Source organism: Oncorhynchus nerka, linkage group LG9b, assembly GCF_034236695.1.
Source record: "Oncorhynchus nerka isolate Pitt River linkage group LG9b, Oner_Uvic_2.0, whole genome shotgun sequence".
NCBI classification, from domain to species: domain Eukaryota; kingdom Metazoa; phylum Chordata; class Actinopteri; order Salmoniformes; family Salmonidae; genus Oncorhynchus; species Oncorhynchus nerka.
Window position 1 is genome coordinate 1,505,401 of NC_088424.1, and position 16,647 is coordinate 1,522,047.

The following is a 16,647-nucleotide window of genomic DNA, read 5'->3' on the forward strand; positions in this document are numbered from 1 at the left end:
GAGTGACCATCGGGTTCTTGGTCACCTCCTTGACCAAGGCACTTCTCCCCCGATTGCAGTTTGGCCGAGCGGCCAGCTCTAGGAAGACACTTTGTGGTTCCAAGCTACTTCCATGTAAGAATTATGGAGGCCACCGTTCTTGGGGACCTTCAATTCAGAAGACATTTTTGGTACCCTTCCCCCATCTGTGCTTCAACACAATCCTGTCCTGAGCTCTACAGACAATTCCTTCGACCTCAAGACTTGGTTTTTACTCTGACATGCACGGTCAACTGTGGGACCTTATATAGACAGGTGTGTGCCTTTACAAATCATGTCCAATCAATTGAATTTACCACAAGTGGACTCCAATGAAGTTGTAGAAACATCAAGGATGACAAATGGAAATGATGCACCCAAGCTCAATTTCAAAGGGTCTGAATATTTATGTAAATAAGGTATCTGTTTTTTATTTTTAATAATCCATTTGCTGAAAGTGCATGCAAGTCAGGTAGGACATGCTAAAACACATGCATGATGCATGGACCTGTTTGGCAAGCTCGGTCTGCTCTCTTGCCAAACCCATCAGAGCATCAGAGGCATTGAGAGGCATTGAGATGACATGTAGATAGTGGTCATTAACATGCCTATACCTGAAGGGTGCCATGGGGTTACAATACAGGATGTCATCTTTGGACAGCCATTTTCTATTGTATCCTGTAGAAACTAGGCTGTAATTCAAGTTACATGGCCTTTATTGGGCAATAGCTAAGACAGTACCTTAGAACAGGGGTTCCCAAACTTTCACTCAGGCCCCCCTTCCAGCACTGGGGACGCCCCCACATCTATTTCTATGGGCACATTGTTCATGCCAAACTGTTCACATCCCTCTTGCAGAGAATTTTGTAGGTTTAAAGCACCGCCATAGGACGCCAGCTTTCCAACAAATCAGTTCACAATAACTGTTCGTCGGCATGAAAGGGTTTCCATGGCCGAGCAGCCATGGAGTGGTTAAATAAAAGCAAGTCCCCGCAGCAATGTTCCAACATCTAGTGAAAAGCATTCCCAGAAGAGTGGAGGCTGTTGTAGCAGCAAAGGGGGGACCAATTCCATATTAACGCCCATTTTGAATCAGATTTGACGAGCAGGCTTCCACATGCTTTTGGTCACAGTGTATTTTCTTTAATTCTACACATTTTGTCATGGGGTGCAAAGAAAGTGTTGCAATTTTAAAACTCATTCTCTTGCAATTTTATACATTGCCATGTATTTGTGATATTTGAGTGACTCAAATGAAAATCTATAGGCAAAAAAAAAACTAAATAAAATGTTAGCCGACATAGGCGAGTTGTTATAAGTAAGGTATGCAATGACTGACGTGACAAGAGAAACTGATGCACTACCCAATTTCAAAACTGCACCTTGTGCATTCTACTATTACAACTTTCAAGAGTAAGTTGAAAGCCCGGACAAATAAAAAATAAATAAAAATACTATGCTAAATACGCCAACTCCTCGAGCCCTAGCCCCACTGCCTTAGAATACTGAAATGTATCACAACAGTGTTTGGAATCAAATCTTACTGAAGGGATATACGGCACCAGCTGAAAGTTGACACCTACTCATTCAATGGTTTTTATTTGTGACCCTTTCAGGAAACTAGGCGCATGTTCGGCGCTACTACTTCACAGTCGAGCCATTTGAAAATAAACTTTATCAAAATGCATTTTTGGCAGAAATGCCTTCTCAAACATGTGAACTTTAATGTGCCTTAATAACAAACCTGTATGCCATCTGTAAATACAAATTAATTGTTAAATTACGAGCCTAATTGGTTTAGCCAGAGTAAAATACAGCAACCTTCCCGCTAGCCATGATTGGCTAAGATAATGAGTGGGCTGGACATGCCGAGTGATGATTGGATTGGTCTGCCATACAGCTCACTTGTGTCCATTTGAGCTGGTCAGTATGTCAAACTATTTTTTTTTATGTAACGCATAGTAAAACTGCATAAATCTAATGTCAAGTTGAAAGTGTATTGTTAGCTAGCTAACAATAACGCATCTAACTTGAAATTAATCCCAAAGGTGTTCTATGGGGTTGAGTTCAGGGCTCTGTATGCTCTCCACTGTCTCCGGGTTACATCTTCAAACTAAGGGCAACCATGGCATCCGACAGGAGACTCGTCCAACCATGATGTATTTGGTAAGATAGTCTCGCTAGCTAAATTTTTAGATATTACACATTTCTAATTTAACAGAAAGCGGTATTTCAAGATGAAGTGTACTGTTAGCTAGAGAATGTTAGCTCGCTTGCTAATGTTGTGTATGATCTTATTCTTTGAATCTTAGACATACAGTGTGGCAAAAAACTATTTAGTCAGCCACCAATAGTGCAAGTTCTCCCACTTAAAAAGATGAGGCCTGTAATTTTGATCATAGGTACAGTATGACAGACAAAATTAGATTTTTTTTTTTTTTTTTTTTAATCACATTGTAGGATTTTTAATGAATTTATTTGCAAATTATGGTGGAAAATTACCTGTATTAATGGCACCTGTTTGAACTTGTTATTAGTATAAAAGACACCTGTCCACAACCTCAAACAGTCACACTCCAAACTCCACTATGGCCAAGACCAAAGAGCTGTCAAAGGACACCAGAAACAAAAATGTTGACCTGCACCAGACTGGGAAGACTGAACCTGCAATAGGTAAGCAGCTTGGTTTGAAGAAATCAACTGTGGGAGCAATTATTAGGAAATGGAAGACATACAAGACCACTGATAATCTCCCTCGATCTGGGGCTCCACGCAAGATCTCACCCCGTGGGGTCAAAATGATCACAAGAACGGTGAGCAAAAATCCCAGAACCACACGGGGGGACGTAGTGAATGACCTGCAGCTGGGACCAAAATAACAAAGCCTACCATCAGTAACACACTACGCCGCCAGGGACACAAATCCTGCAGTGCCAGACGTGTCCCCCTGCTTAAGCCAGTACATGTCCAGGCCCATCTGAAGTTTGCTAGAGAGCATTTGGATGATCCAGAAGAAGATTGGGAGAATGTCATATGGTCAGATGAAACCAAAATATAACTTTTTGTTAAAAACCTCAACTCATCGTGTTTGGAGGACAAAGAATGCTGAGTTGCATCCAAAGAACACCATACCTACTGTGAAGCATGGGGGGTGGAAACATGATGTTTTGGGGCTGTTTTTCTGCAAAGGGACCAGGACGACTGATCCGTGTAAAGGAAAGAATGAATGGGACCATGTATCGTGAGATTGAGTGAAAACCTCCTTCCATCAGCAAGGGATGAAACGTGGCTGGGTCTTTCAGCATGACAATGATCCCAAACACACCGCCTGGGCAACGGAGTGGCTTCGTAAGAACCATTTCAAGGGCCTGGAGTGGCCTAGCCAGTCTCCAGATCTCAACCCAATAGAAAATATTTGGAGGGAGTTGAAAGTCTGTGTTGCCCAGCAACAGCCCCAAACGTCACTGCTCTAGAGGAGATCTGCATGGGGGAATGGGCCAAAATACCAGCAACCGTGTGTGAAAACCTTGTGAAGACTTACAGAAAACATTTGACCTCTGCCAACAAAGGGTATATAAAAGTATTAAGATAAACTTGTTATTGACCAAATACTTACTTTCCACCATAATTTGCAAATAAATTCATTACAAAATCCTAATGTGGGGCCTCCCGGGTGGCGCAGTGGTTAAGGGCGCTGTACTGCAGCGCCAGCTGTGCCATCAGAGTCCCTGGGTTCGTGCCCAGGCTCTGTCGTAACCGGCCGTGACCGGGAGGTCCGTGGGGCGACGCACAATTGGCCTAGCGTCGCCCGGGTTAGGGAGGGCTTGGTCGGTAGGGGTGTCCTTGTCTCATCGCGCACCAGCGACTCCTGTGGCTGGCTGGGCGCAGTGTGCGCTAGCCAAGGTGGCCAGGTGCACAGTGTTTCCTCCGGCGCATTGGTGCGGCTGGCTTCCGGGTTGGATGCGCACTGTGTTAAGAAGCAGTGCGGCTTGGTTGGGTTGTGTATCGGAGGACGCATGACTTTCAACCTTCGTCTCTCCCGAGCCCGTACGGGAGTTGTAGCGATGAGACAAGATAGTAGCTACTACAACAATTGGATACCACGAAATTGGGGAGAAAAAGGGGTAAAAATAAAAATAAAAAAAAGGAACAAAATCCTAATGTGATTTTCTGATTTTTTTTTTGTCTCATTTTGTCTGTCATAGTTGAAGTGTACCTATGATGAAAATTACAGGCCTCTCATCTTTTTAAGTGGGAGAACTTGCACAATTGGTGGCTGACTAAATCCTTTTTTGCCCCACTGTATTTGCTTGACTAGTTATAGCTAGCTAACATTGAACCTGGTTGGTAAGCTACCAGCAGATTCATGGAGGGTAGTAACATCATGACTTGGGATAATGGTTCATTGTTTAGCTAGCTAGTTACGTCTTAACAAAAGACTTGTCTGAGTGTGCCAGAGCACAGAATAACTGATGAATTCACAAACACCCGTTGAATATGGCCTGTGTCAGTAAACGTTGGCAAAAAAGTGTAATTAAATTGTTGCCAGCAGCACAGTTAATGTTATCCAACGCACTGGATAAGATGAAAACAACCAAACCAGCTGTGCTAAGGTGAGTAAAATGGTCAGAGTGGGGTGTTCTCTCATTATGGTGTATGGAAGTAGCTAGCAAACTTGCCAATGTTAGCCAGTTCGCTTGGGTGCTTGACTGGCATTGTGAGGTCAGAACTTTCAGATCAACCCTACCTCCTCGGCCAGAGTGTCCAATGCACGCTCTGAATTTATGAACGGATAATCTGACAGCACAGTTGCAGTCACTAACGCTCTAGATAACATGCTTAACCAGCTCTGTAAGGGCGAGTAATGTTCAGTGTGCTGTTCTTGCTCACATAGATGTCTGGAAGTAGCTAGCAAGTTAGAACACTCAAAGCAACCTTAAAACCGATGGGCAGGGCTTAACCTCTTAAGTCGACCCTCTACTTTTTTGAACATTCTGTTAAAAATCGCGCAACATTTCAGCGCCCTGCTACTCATGCCAGGAATATAGTATATGCATTTGCTTAGTCTGTGTGGATAGAAAACTCAGACGTTTATAAAACTGGTTAAATCACTGCTGTGGCTTTACCAGAACGGCATTTACATCGAAAAGCACAGGAAAAACTGATCACTGAAAATGGGAAAATATATCCATGCGCTACTTGAACCCATTGATAAAGGTGAACCACAATTAATTGACTGAGGTTGCAGTACCTACAGCTTCCACACGGTGTCTAGAGTCTTGTAATTTCCCTTCGAGTTTTTTCTTGGTCAAACACATGCAGGGCACCGTATCTCCTCAGGTCTAGGACCGGATATTTTCGTTGAGTTTCTAGCCGGACATTTTTCCAGACGGACAGCTAATGATCTTTACATCGCCTCCTGATGAATTTTATCGCTTATTAACGTTTACTAATACCTAAAGTTGCATTACAAAAGTATTTCGAAGTGTTTTGTGAAAGTTTATCGTCGACTTTTTGAATTTTTAAAAATGACGTTACGTTTTGAAACGATGTTTTTTTCGTTTATCACACAGTCTACATATAACGATATCTAGGCTTTATATGGACCGATTTAATCGAAATAAAGACCCAATAGTGTTTATGGGACATCTAGGAGTGCCAACAAAGAAGATGGTGAAAGGTAAGGACTGTTTTCTATTTTATTGTGCGGTTTGTGTAACGCCGAAATGCTAATTATTTTGTTTACGTCCCCTGCGTGGCTTTTGTGTTGTAGTGTATTGGTGCATGCCATCAGATAATAGCTTCTCATGCTTTCGCCGAAAAGCATTTTAAAAATCTGACTTGTTGCCTGGATTCACAACGAGTGTAGCTTTAATTCGATACCCTGCATGTGTATTTTAATGAACGTTTGAGTTTTAACTAATACTATTAGCATTTAGCGTAGCGCATTTGCATTTCCAGAGCTCTAGTTGGGACGCAAGCGTCTCAGGTAGAAGCAAGAGGTTAAGAGGGTGTGAACCATGCTGTATGGGTGTAGACAAAGGGCTCTCCAGTAGTAGTACCAAAAGACTCAAGAGGCATTTTCTCAAAAGTGAGTTAACAAGTTGATCAACTATCAAAGCAAAATTACTTTCCATTGTTCCTCAACTGTAGTGCATGATATACCATTTGGTAGCAGAGTCTAGTTTTAACTAATAAAAATTAAAATAAAGTTAAAATAAATCAAAATTAAAATTAAAATAAATCAAATTTTGTAACATAAGACCAATTTGTCCCAGTCGGTCACATTTTTTACATTGTAGAATAATAGTGAAGACATCAAAAACATATGGAAACATGTAGTAACCAAAAGTGTTAAATTCAAAATATATTTGTATTTTAGAAAATTTGCCTTGACAGCTTTGCACACTCTTGGCATTCTCTCAACCAGCTTCAACTGGAATGCTTTTCCAACCGTCTTGAAGCAGTTCTCACATATGCGGAGCGCTTGTTGGCTGCTTTTCAGCATTCCAACTTATCCCAAACCATCTCAACTGGGTTGAGGTCAAGTAATTGTGGAGGCCAGGTCATCTTATGCAGCAATCCATCACTCTCCTTTCTTGGTCAAATAGCCCTTACACAGCCTGGAGGTGTGTTGGGTTATTGTACTGTTGAAAAACAAATGACAGTCCCACTAAGCGCAAACCAGATGGAATGGCGTATCGCTGCAGTATGCTGTGGTAGCCATGCTAGTTAAGTGTGCTTGAATCATTACATTGCAGTTGCTAGCTGTGCCACTAGAGATCCTGTTTCGAGTCCAGGCTATGTCGCAGCCGGGGGCCACAACCAGGAGACACATGGGGCTGCGTCGTCTGTTTTAGGGGAGGGTTTGGCCGGCAGGGATGTCCTTGTCCCACCGTGCTCTAGCGACTCCTGAGGCAGGCCGGGCGCATGCACGCTGACAAGGTCGCCAAGTGTATGGTGTTTCCTCCGACACATTGGTGTGGCTGGCTTCTGGGTTAAGAGGGCAATGTGTCAAGAAGCAGTGCGGCTTGGTTGGGTCATGTTTTGGAAGACGCATGGCTCTTGACCTTCGCCTCTCCCGAGTCCGTACGGGAGTTGCAGCGATGAGACATGAAAAAAATTGGGGAGAAAAAGGGGTAAAATTAGCCCAAAAAAAGTATGCCTTGAATTCTAAATAAATCACTGACAGTGTCACCAGCAATCCTCCATGCTTTACGGTGGGAACCACACATGCAGAGATCATCCGTTGCTCATGTTTCTTGGCCCTAGCAAGTCTCTTCTTATTATTGGTGTCCTTTAGTTGTGGTTTCTTTGCAGCAATTTGACCATGAAGGCCTGGGTCACGCAGTCTCCTCTGAACAGTTGACGTTGAGACATGTCTGTTACTTGAACTCCAAAGCATTTATTTTGGCTGCAATTTCATTATAGTTACCGGCCTGCAGCTGAGGTAACTCTGGGTCTTCCTTTTCTGTGGCGGTTCTCATGAGCCAGTTTCATCATAGTGCTTGATGGTTGACTGGCGTGGGAGCAGAAAATATTTATGTTATCTCAGACTATTCTGGCAATTCTAACATTGGGAGGATGGATGTTTAACATGCTTTTTGACATTTATATCACAAGCCATTTGAGAATATCATGATGAAAGTGGCCATTTTAGGCCCTTTTTAGACCTATACATGCCTCCTGTTACACCTTATGATCTGTACATGACACAGTCAACATCTTGATGTCATTATATTCCATATAGTGTGTTCTAACATCTGAAGAAAATAAAAATCATAAATTTTTTCAACATTAAAAATATGAATCTCAAAACTAACCTTTGAATTTCAAGAAGTACATTATATACTCTTCAAACATCACAATTACTTTTAATGATATGACCCATTTTATACATAGAAATTGACATAGGTCATTAAAGCATTAAAAAAATGTTTTTTTATTTTGTCGAAGGCTAAAATTGGATTTGAGAGTTACACTTTAATGTGAGATATCAGCATCCTGGAATCACCTCTTCACTGTTGATGTTGAGACTGGTGTTTTGCGGGTACTATTTAATGAAGCTGCCAGTTGAGGACTTGAGGTGTCTGTTTCTCAAACTAAACACTAATGTACTTGTCCTCTTGCTCAGTTGTGCACCGGGGCCTCCCACCCGTTCTAATCTGGTTAGGGCCAGTTTGCGCTGTTCTGTGAAGGGAGTAGTACACAGCGTTGTACGAGATCTTCAGTTTCTTGGCAATTTCTTTCATGGAAAAGCCTTCATTTCTCAGAACAAGAATAGACTGACGAGTTTCAGAAGAAAGTAGCTTGTTTCTGGCCATTTTGAGCCTGTAATCGAACCCACAAATGCTGATGCTCCAGATACTCAACTAGTTTAAAGTAGAGGTCGACCGATTATGATTTTAAAACGCCGATACCAATTATTGGAGGACCAAAAAAGCCGATACCGATTAATTTGACCATTTTTACTTTTTATTTAATAATGACAATTACAACAATACTGAATGAACACTTATTTTGACTTAATATAATACATCAATAAAATCAATTTAGCCTCAAGTAAATAATGAATAATGTTCAATTTGGTTTAAATAATGCAAAAACAAAGTGTTGGAGAAGTAAAAGTGCAATATGTGCCATGTAAGAAAGCTAACATTTAAGTTCCTTGCTCAGAACATGAGAACATATGAAAGCTGGTGGTTCCTTTTAACCTAAGTCTTCAATATTCCCAGGTAAGAAGTTTTAGGTTGTAGTTATTATAGGAATTATAGGACTATTTCTCTATACCATTTGTATTTCATTAACCTTTGGCTATTGGATGTTCTTATAGGCACTTTAGTATTGCCAACAGTATAGCTTCCATCCCTCTCCTCGAACCAGGAACACAACGACAACAGCCACCCTCGAAGCAGCATTACCCATGCAGAGCAAGTGACGTTTGAAATGCTATTAGCGCACACCCCGCTAACTAGCTAGCCATTTCACATCAGTTACACCAGCCTAATCTCTGGAGTAGATAGGCTTGAAGTCATAAACAGCTGCTGGCAAATGCACGAAAGTGCTGTTTGAATGAATGCTTACGAGCCTGCTGCTGCCTACCACCGCTCAGTCGGACTGCTCTATCAAATCATAGACTTAGTTATAACATGACAACACCCAGAAATACGAGCCTTAGGTCATTAATATGGACGAATCCGGAAACTATCATCTCGAAAACAAGATGTTTATTCTTTCAGTGAAATACGGAACCGTTGCGTATTTTATCTAATGGGTGGGATCCATAAGTCTAAATATTCCTGTTACATTGCACAACCTTCAATGTTGTGCAATGTTATGTCATAGGCGGCCCAAACTGTTGCATATACACTGCCTCTGCGTGCAATGAACGCAAGAGAAGAGACAATTTCACCTGGTTAAAAGTGCCTGCTAACCTGGATTTCTATTAGCTAAATATGAAGGTTTAAAAATATATACTTCTGTGTATTGATTTTAAGAAAGGCATTGATGTTTATGGTTAGGTACACATTGGAGCAACGATACGCACCGCATCGATTATATGCAACGCAGGACACGCTAGATAAAGTAGTAATATCAACCATGTGTAGTTAACTAGTGATTATGATTGATTGATTGTTTTTTATAAGATAAGTTTAATGCTAGCTAGCAACTTACCTTGGCTTACTTCATTCGCCTAACAGGCAGTCTCCTCGTGGAGTGCAATGTAATCAGGTGGTTAGAGCGTTGGACTAGTTAACTAAGGTTGCAAGATTGAATCTCCCCCGAGCTGACAAGGTAAAAATCTGTCGTTCTGCCCCTGAACGAGGCAGTTAACCCACCGTTCCTAGGCAGTCATTGAAAATAAGAATGAGTTCTTAACTGACTTGCCTAGTTAAATAAAGACTAAATAAAAATTGGCCAAATCGGTGTCCAAAAATACCGATTTCCGATTATGAAAACTTGAAATCGGCCCTAATTAATCGGTCAACCTCTAGCCTAAAGGTCAGTTTTATTGCTTTTTTAATCCGCACAACACTTTTCCACTGTGCTAATTGCAAAATTGTTTTCTAATGACCAATTTGCCATTTAAAATGATAATCATGGATTAGCTAACACAACCTGCCATAGGAGTGATGGTTGCTGATAATGGGCCTCTGTACAGCTATGTAGATTTGCATATCCATTAAACAAAAAAATATAAACAATCTGCCGTTTCCATCTACAATAGTAATTTACAACATTAACAATGTCTACACTTTATTTCTGATCAATGATGTTATTTTAAATGGACAAAAAAAAGTGCTTTTCTTTCAAAAACAAGGAGTGACCCCAAACTTTTGAACAGTAGTCCATGTACACATTTATTATGTAACTCAAGCGGTGAGGTCAGCATGTTATTTTGAATGTTGTGTAACGTCAGTAGTCGTGTCAAGGAAGCATCATATGCAAAATATATTGGCACACTCCACTTACCAAGACCATTGTGTCAAATAAGGCACGCAGTCACCTGCTTTTAAAGTAAGCCTTGAGGTGGTACCACCCAGCACATTTAGAAGGGTGTAATTTCATACCGAACCCCTCCCTTGAGATAACTTAGCAGCGCGGTGCCTCTAAATCACCATTTTAATGGTAGAGTATAACCAATACGGGCAAAAAGATCTAGATTTACTACTAAAAGACAAAAACATCACTGTTGCAACGAACTGTCAAAAATAAGACTAGAATTGCATTTAAAAGAAACTTCATTGGGAGAAAGGATTTATGTGAGAATTGCCAGAACCTGCAATACTCCCAAAAAATTCCACTCCTGCTGGCATGGAATAGCCCATTAGGCCTTCAACATTAGACGTGATAAACACAAGGTTAACAATAGATTACCCAATATCTCAAAAGCAAGACGAATAAGGGTGAAAATGACATCTGTACACTTACCTATGAGTGCCTGGAAAAGGTTACTCTGGAAGATGTCGATGACCCTCTGGATGGAGAGTCTCAGTTGCCAGTCCTCAGTGTGGTTAAGTTTAGTGCGATATTCCTCCAAGAGTGACAGGGCTCGCTGTGCATCTGGACAATCAGAATGTGTTAGGTAAGACGTATATCCCATGGCCAAAACGCTAGCAATTTACCATTCAAAAGAATAACGCATCTTGACTCAAAAAGTTGTCAGTAAGTTGGCCTTTTAAATTGTAACCATATTGCTCCAGTAGCTGCTGTAAATTGTTACAATTGAAGGGCTACAACTATTAATTGGCTGCATGGATAAGTTGAATAGTTATATTTTGGAGCAAACATAGTTTAACGCAATTACATTTGATTGAGATACTGGCTACAATTTGTTCAATTGGAAGATATGTTACACGAAGAAATTGTAGCTAGTTGAGCAATGTAACAGAGTCAATCATTATGCTACCTTATGGAAAAGTAAGGCAAGCTTGGGAAACGGTATAGCTACAGTACATATCGAACGTTAACGTTAGTTCACTAGCCAGCTAAGTTAGAAGTATTTTGCAAGCCAAGTGCAACTTACAAGCAACTTGGTTCTTTTTGTGGCTTCTTTTCCGTCAGAACTTGAGGGCAACTAGGAAACTAGTTAGTTTCTTGCTAAATATATTGACAGGACCTATTTCATAATGGTTCTCCAGTTACTACCTACCTAATAACAGCTAGTTTATATTGGTAAGTATGCATAACTGGCAGTTAGTTAGCTACAATTAGATTAAAGCCGCTTACCTTTCTTTCGTACTGGCATGATTAGGCAGTCTCGAGACAATATGTAGCTTGCTAGCCAGCTAGCTCTTTCACCAGTCGCGCGCAGATAAATGTTAATGTTACACGCAATATAATAGAACACGTTCACTCTCCTGGTATCCAAAGGGTATGAAAATCTCTGCAACGAAACCACAAGTTCCGCTTTAATTTTGCCCACGAACTGTCAATTGAAAATATGTTACTGTGCTACAAAATGAGAAACGACAGTAACATTTGAGGGCGTTCGGGTACAAACTAAAAACGCAACCAGCTAGCTGACAGCTGCACTTCTTGAACCTGACAGCGGCAAAGAGGTGACGACACCACATATGCAATGGTTGGTATTTTTCTAACTAGGTCCAAATGCCCGTTAAAATCCATACAAAGTAGAGAAACGCGTGTTCAGTCGGCTAAAACCAGTCAATCCGTGCATGCATTGGTGTCCAACGTAGCTTGCGGGCTTTAAAATTACTCAAACTCTAAATCCAGTTCAGTGGCACATGTAAACTCAGGCCGTGCCTCCGCGACTTATTCACACACACAGTTTCGTAAACTTATCCTTCATACATTTTCTCGGCAAATACATTTGTATTCCTTCGACTCAAACTTCTTCTGGTGTCCCTCCTTTTCTTCCTGTGACAGAAAATTCCAAACTTTCTTCCAAAATGGCGTCTCGGGATTGGAAGTAGAATATATCACGTGATTTCAAACCCTGCAGTTAACTACTCATGTAACTCAAGGAAGGAGTTGAAAGGTGAAACGTGATATTTTCTTGAGCCAGGGGTTTTCAAACTTTTCTTTCCCAGGGACCCCCATCATATGTTAGCAACATTTTTGTTCGTATTATCAGTTGAATGATAATGGCAAGTAGAAGCAATCAACATTTTAGGGATAGCCGCCTTTTTTTCCATTTTCGCCTAAATCACATGCCCAAATCTGACTGCCTGTAGCTCATGCCCTGAAGCAAGGATATGCATATGCTTGGTACCATTTGAAAGGAAATACTTTGAAGTTTGTGGAAATGTGGAGAATATTGAATGTAGGAGAATATAGCACAATAGATCTGGTAGAAGAAAATACAAAGAAAAAAACAACCAGTATTTTTTTACCACCATCTTTGAAATGCAAGAGAAAGGTCACTGTTATAGCCATCACTCTAGTTGTAATTCCGATAGTGTCCACTAGAATTCAGCAGTGCATGTGCAAAGTTTCAGATGGATTTCTTGGATTATGACTGATCGTCAAGACTTTTAGTGTGAAGTCCCCAGGTACATTTGGGCAAATCGTGAAAAGTCATTCACATTCGTATTCAATTTTTCTGCAAGAATATTGTCAAATCTGTATACTTGGACTTTGATTTAGCTTTCCAAGTATTAGTAGCCATATTATAAGTTCAACATTTGCAAAACAACCAGTTTTCCTAACTTCGTAACCCTGAATTATAACCCCAAAATTATAAGGCATGCTGTCGTACAAGGTTAGTACCTATATTTTACAACATATACATGGTTTCCGGATACTCCCGTAAAGCCCAGCTCATTGGCTATCTAGCTAGCATTGTTTGACCCCCAATTGGTGCTTATTTGACAAAGATACAGTCATTCAAGTGATGGCCGCCCACATCATCGGCGTGCCATAAAGACGTCGCTCTCTGACCAAATATGGTGTCCTATAGGATGTACTACACCCCTAATTAAAATAGTGAAGTCTTGTTACCTTCTATCATCTCTGAGGAATAGATACGAACGTGATTTGACTCGTTCAAACAACGTTTAGGGTATGATTTTCACATATTCCTTTCTTTGCAAATTGAACAAGTGGAAATACAAAATCGATCGTGCGTGCTATATGGACATTTTTAGGATATGTAAAAAGATTTTATCTAACAAAATGACACTTCGTGATATCTCTGGGACCCTTTGGATGATAAATCAGAGCAAGATTTCAGAATATAAGTACACATTTCACCTTCAACCTATCGCGTTGAAAAAAGTGTTTTGTTGTTAGGAGCTCCCCTCAAACAATAGCATGGCATTTTGCTGCAGTAAAAGCTACTTTAAATTGGACAGTTCAGTTATATTGACAAGAATTTAAGCTTTCAGACGATATAAGATATATATACCGACGTTTGTTGTTTCTCTAAAATCTGAGATCTTGGCATAATGCGCTGCATGATTTACAACTGTCCCGTTGACAGAACGGCAATCCTTTTAAGAAGTTAAAATGATTGGGGGGCGTTCGAGCGGATAACTTTTGCCAAGTCAATGGTCACCACTTTTCAATGTGTGTTGCATTATGGATGTAAAATTGTCTGACTTGGGTCTTCATTGGGGCTGCGGTCCAAACACTTAAAAGACACACCCCATCCCTCAAATTAAGTGGACACTTCTGATGACGTCTGACGAGGATACATTTGCAGGGCGAGCACCCTTGGCTGGAAATTTGTCACTCGTTCATCCCGCGATGATTGTGTTTTCAGCCACCTTAGTTATTAATATATGCCTACTGTATGATATCTAGCAAATTTATTTGCTAATTAACATTAGCCTGCCTATCTGGAACTTCTGAAGAAGGAACATTTTTATTTCTACAATTTCCAAAAGATAACCAAACAAAAACATTGACTTTTTACCAGACGTGTTTGTGCCATCATCATGTGCATTAGTAGCACAATTTCTAACTTATTTGCATTCGTTTTTACTCACACTATGTTGACTTCTCCATTGATGTTGTTTTTAAGTTTTCCTGACTTTTCTTAGCGGATGTACAATCGTCGCAAATTGAATTATGGGGAGTTTCAGGTCCCGGAGTGAACATAATTGTACACTCGCAAAGCCGACTAAAAACTTCCCTTGCTTGGCTAATCATTTGGACCAACCTCCAAGATGGCGACTGGGATTTCCCCCAAGGGCATAAGGCGAGGGTAAATGGATGAGGATGTGTCTTTTTAAGTGTTTGGACCACAGCCATAGACTGCATGAACTTGACAAAAAATAATGTGGTCAAAGATCATGAAGTTTTGACTGCAGTCGATGGAAAGTTTTTGCAGTTGCTCTTCACCAACTTCATCCTGCAGCCATCACCTGCATTGTGGGGGGCTCTATTGTCAACAAATCATTAGAGTGTTTTTGTTTAACCCGCACAATCGTGACAAAACTTTGCTGCAATTCATGTATATATTGGATATATACAAATTAATGGTATATTTGAGGCTCTCTCCCACTAATTGATTGTACAACGTAGGCCTACACCAGGGATGGGCAACTGACAGCCCGCCCTCTGAAATATTTTTAGGGTACTCAGCCGGGTCTCAACATACTGTTGCGAGTTAGAATAGTAGAATACACAAGGTGCAATTTCGAAATTTGGTTGTGCATCAGCAACTTTTCTCTTGTTATGTAGTCACCAATAGTCAGTCTGTCACGCCCTGACCTTAGTTCCTTTTTTATGTCTCTATTTTGGTTTGGTCAGGGCGTGAGTTGGGGTGGGCATTCTCTGTTGTTTTTTTATGTTTTCTTTTCTATGCGTTTGGCCTGGTATGGTTCCCAATCAGAGGCAGCTGTCTATCGTTGTCTCTGATTGAGAACCATACTTAGGTAGCCTTTTCCCACCTGGGGTTTGTGGGTAGTTGTTTCCTGTTTTGTGTTTTCATCTTTCAGGACTGTTTCGATTTTCATTTCTTACATTCTTACACTTTGTTATTTTGTATTTTCGTGTTCTGGTATAATAAATAATCATGGACACTTACCACACTGCGTTTTGGTCCGATCCTTCATACTCCTCATCCGATGAAGACGAAGATCGTTACACAGTCAATTAGCCCATGTCCGCTAACATGTTTTAGATGGCTAAGTTAGTTTAACTGCGAGCTATCTAAACTTGTTATCATGCTCGAATTACCAGCCGGGTGGGCCCCCATTGATTTTGTTAGTCAGTCTCACTCAGCTATCATATTAAAAACAGCAAACATTTCTCTCCAGTCTATGCCAAAATGTGTTGAATTGCAGGAAATGAGCTGTAAAATAGCTAATTCTTCTCTCCGCCCCATGGCAAAATGAGTAGAATTGCATGAAATTTGTTATAAACTTGCTAAATCTTCTATCTGCCCTGTGGCAAAATATGTAGAATTGCAGCTAACTTGCTTTAAAACTGCAACATTGTTTTCTACAACCCATGGCAAAATGTGTAGAATTGCACTAAATTCATCTAAAAATGTTAACATTTATCTCCGCTGTCAAGAGGGGGGCCACTAAAATGCTTTCCTCGCAATGTGTGGCCGCGAGAAACTGCCACCCCTCATGATGAGATCAGATTTCTTGTGGCCCCCATCCCCATCAAAGTTGCCCATCCCTGGCCTACACACATATGATTTCAGTCTGTGAGTGTGTGATATGGGGATTGGAAACATGTTTATTTCGACATTATAAAGAAAAACTTGTATAAACAATGGCAAAACTGCCATGGTGATCTGATCCTTGCTGTTGGAAAACCACATTCGTGGCCGGGCCTGCAAACTATTACAGACCACAAATGGAAGCACAGCCGAGAGCTGCGCAGTGACACGAGCCTACCAGACGAGCTAAATAACTTCTATGCTCACTTCGAAGCAAGTATCATTGAAACATGCATGAGAGCATCAGCTGTTCCAGACGACTGTGTGATCACGTTCTCTGCAGCCGATGTGAGCAAGACCTTTAAACAAGTCAACATTCACAAGGCCTCAGGGCCAGACGGATTACAAGGACGTGTACTCCGAGCATGCGCAAAACAACTGGCAAGTGTATTCACTGACATTTTCAACCTCTCCCTGTCTGTATCTGTAATACCAACATGTTTCAAGCAGACCACCATAGTTCCTGTGCCCAAGAACACTAAGGTAAA

At 40.9% G+C, this 16,647-nt stretch overlaps 1 protein-coding gene across 17 annotated transcripts in view; it reads right to left on the bottom strand.

Moving 5' to 3' along the window:
- LOC115114090 (discs large homolog 1-like protein) overlaps positions 1 to 12,595 on the bottom strand; it is a 281,300-nt gene extending 268,705 nt beyond the window's left edge. For 4 of the 17 annotated variants that reach the window (XM_065013253.1, XM_065013252.1, XM_065013256.1 and 1 more), the window contains exons 1-2: positions 11,749 to 12,572; positions 10,951 to 11,082 (exon numbers count right to left, since the gene is read on the bottom strand). In XM_065013253.1, the coding sequence (XP_064869325.1) occupies positions 10,951 to 11,082; positions 11,749 to 11,767 (151 nt within the window). In that variant the 5' untranslated portion in view covers positions 11,768 to 12,572. Of the gene's footprint in view, positions 1 to 10,950; positions 11,083 to 11,748 lie in introns of all 17 variants that reach the window. The other 13 variants (XR_010461748.1, XM_065013251.1, XM_065013248.1 and 10 more) reach the window with 8 other exon arrangements.
- Between the last annotated feature and the right edge of the window lie 4,052 nt (positions 12,596 to 16,647).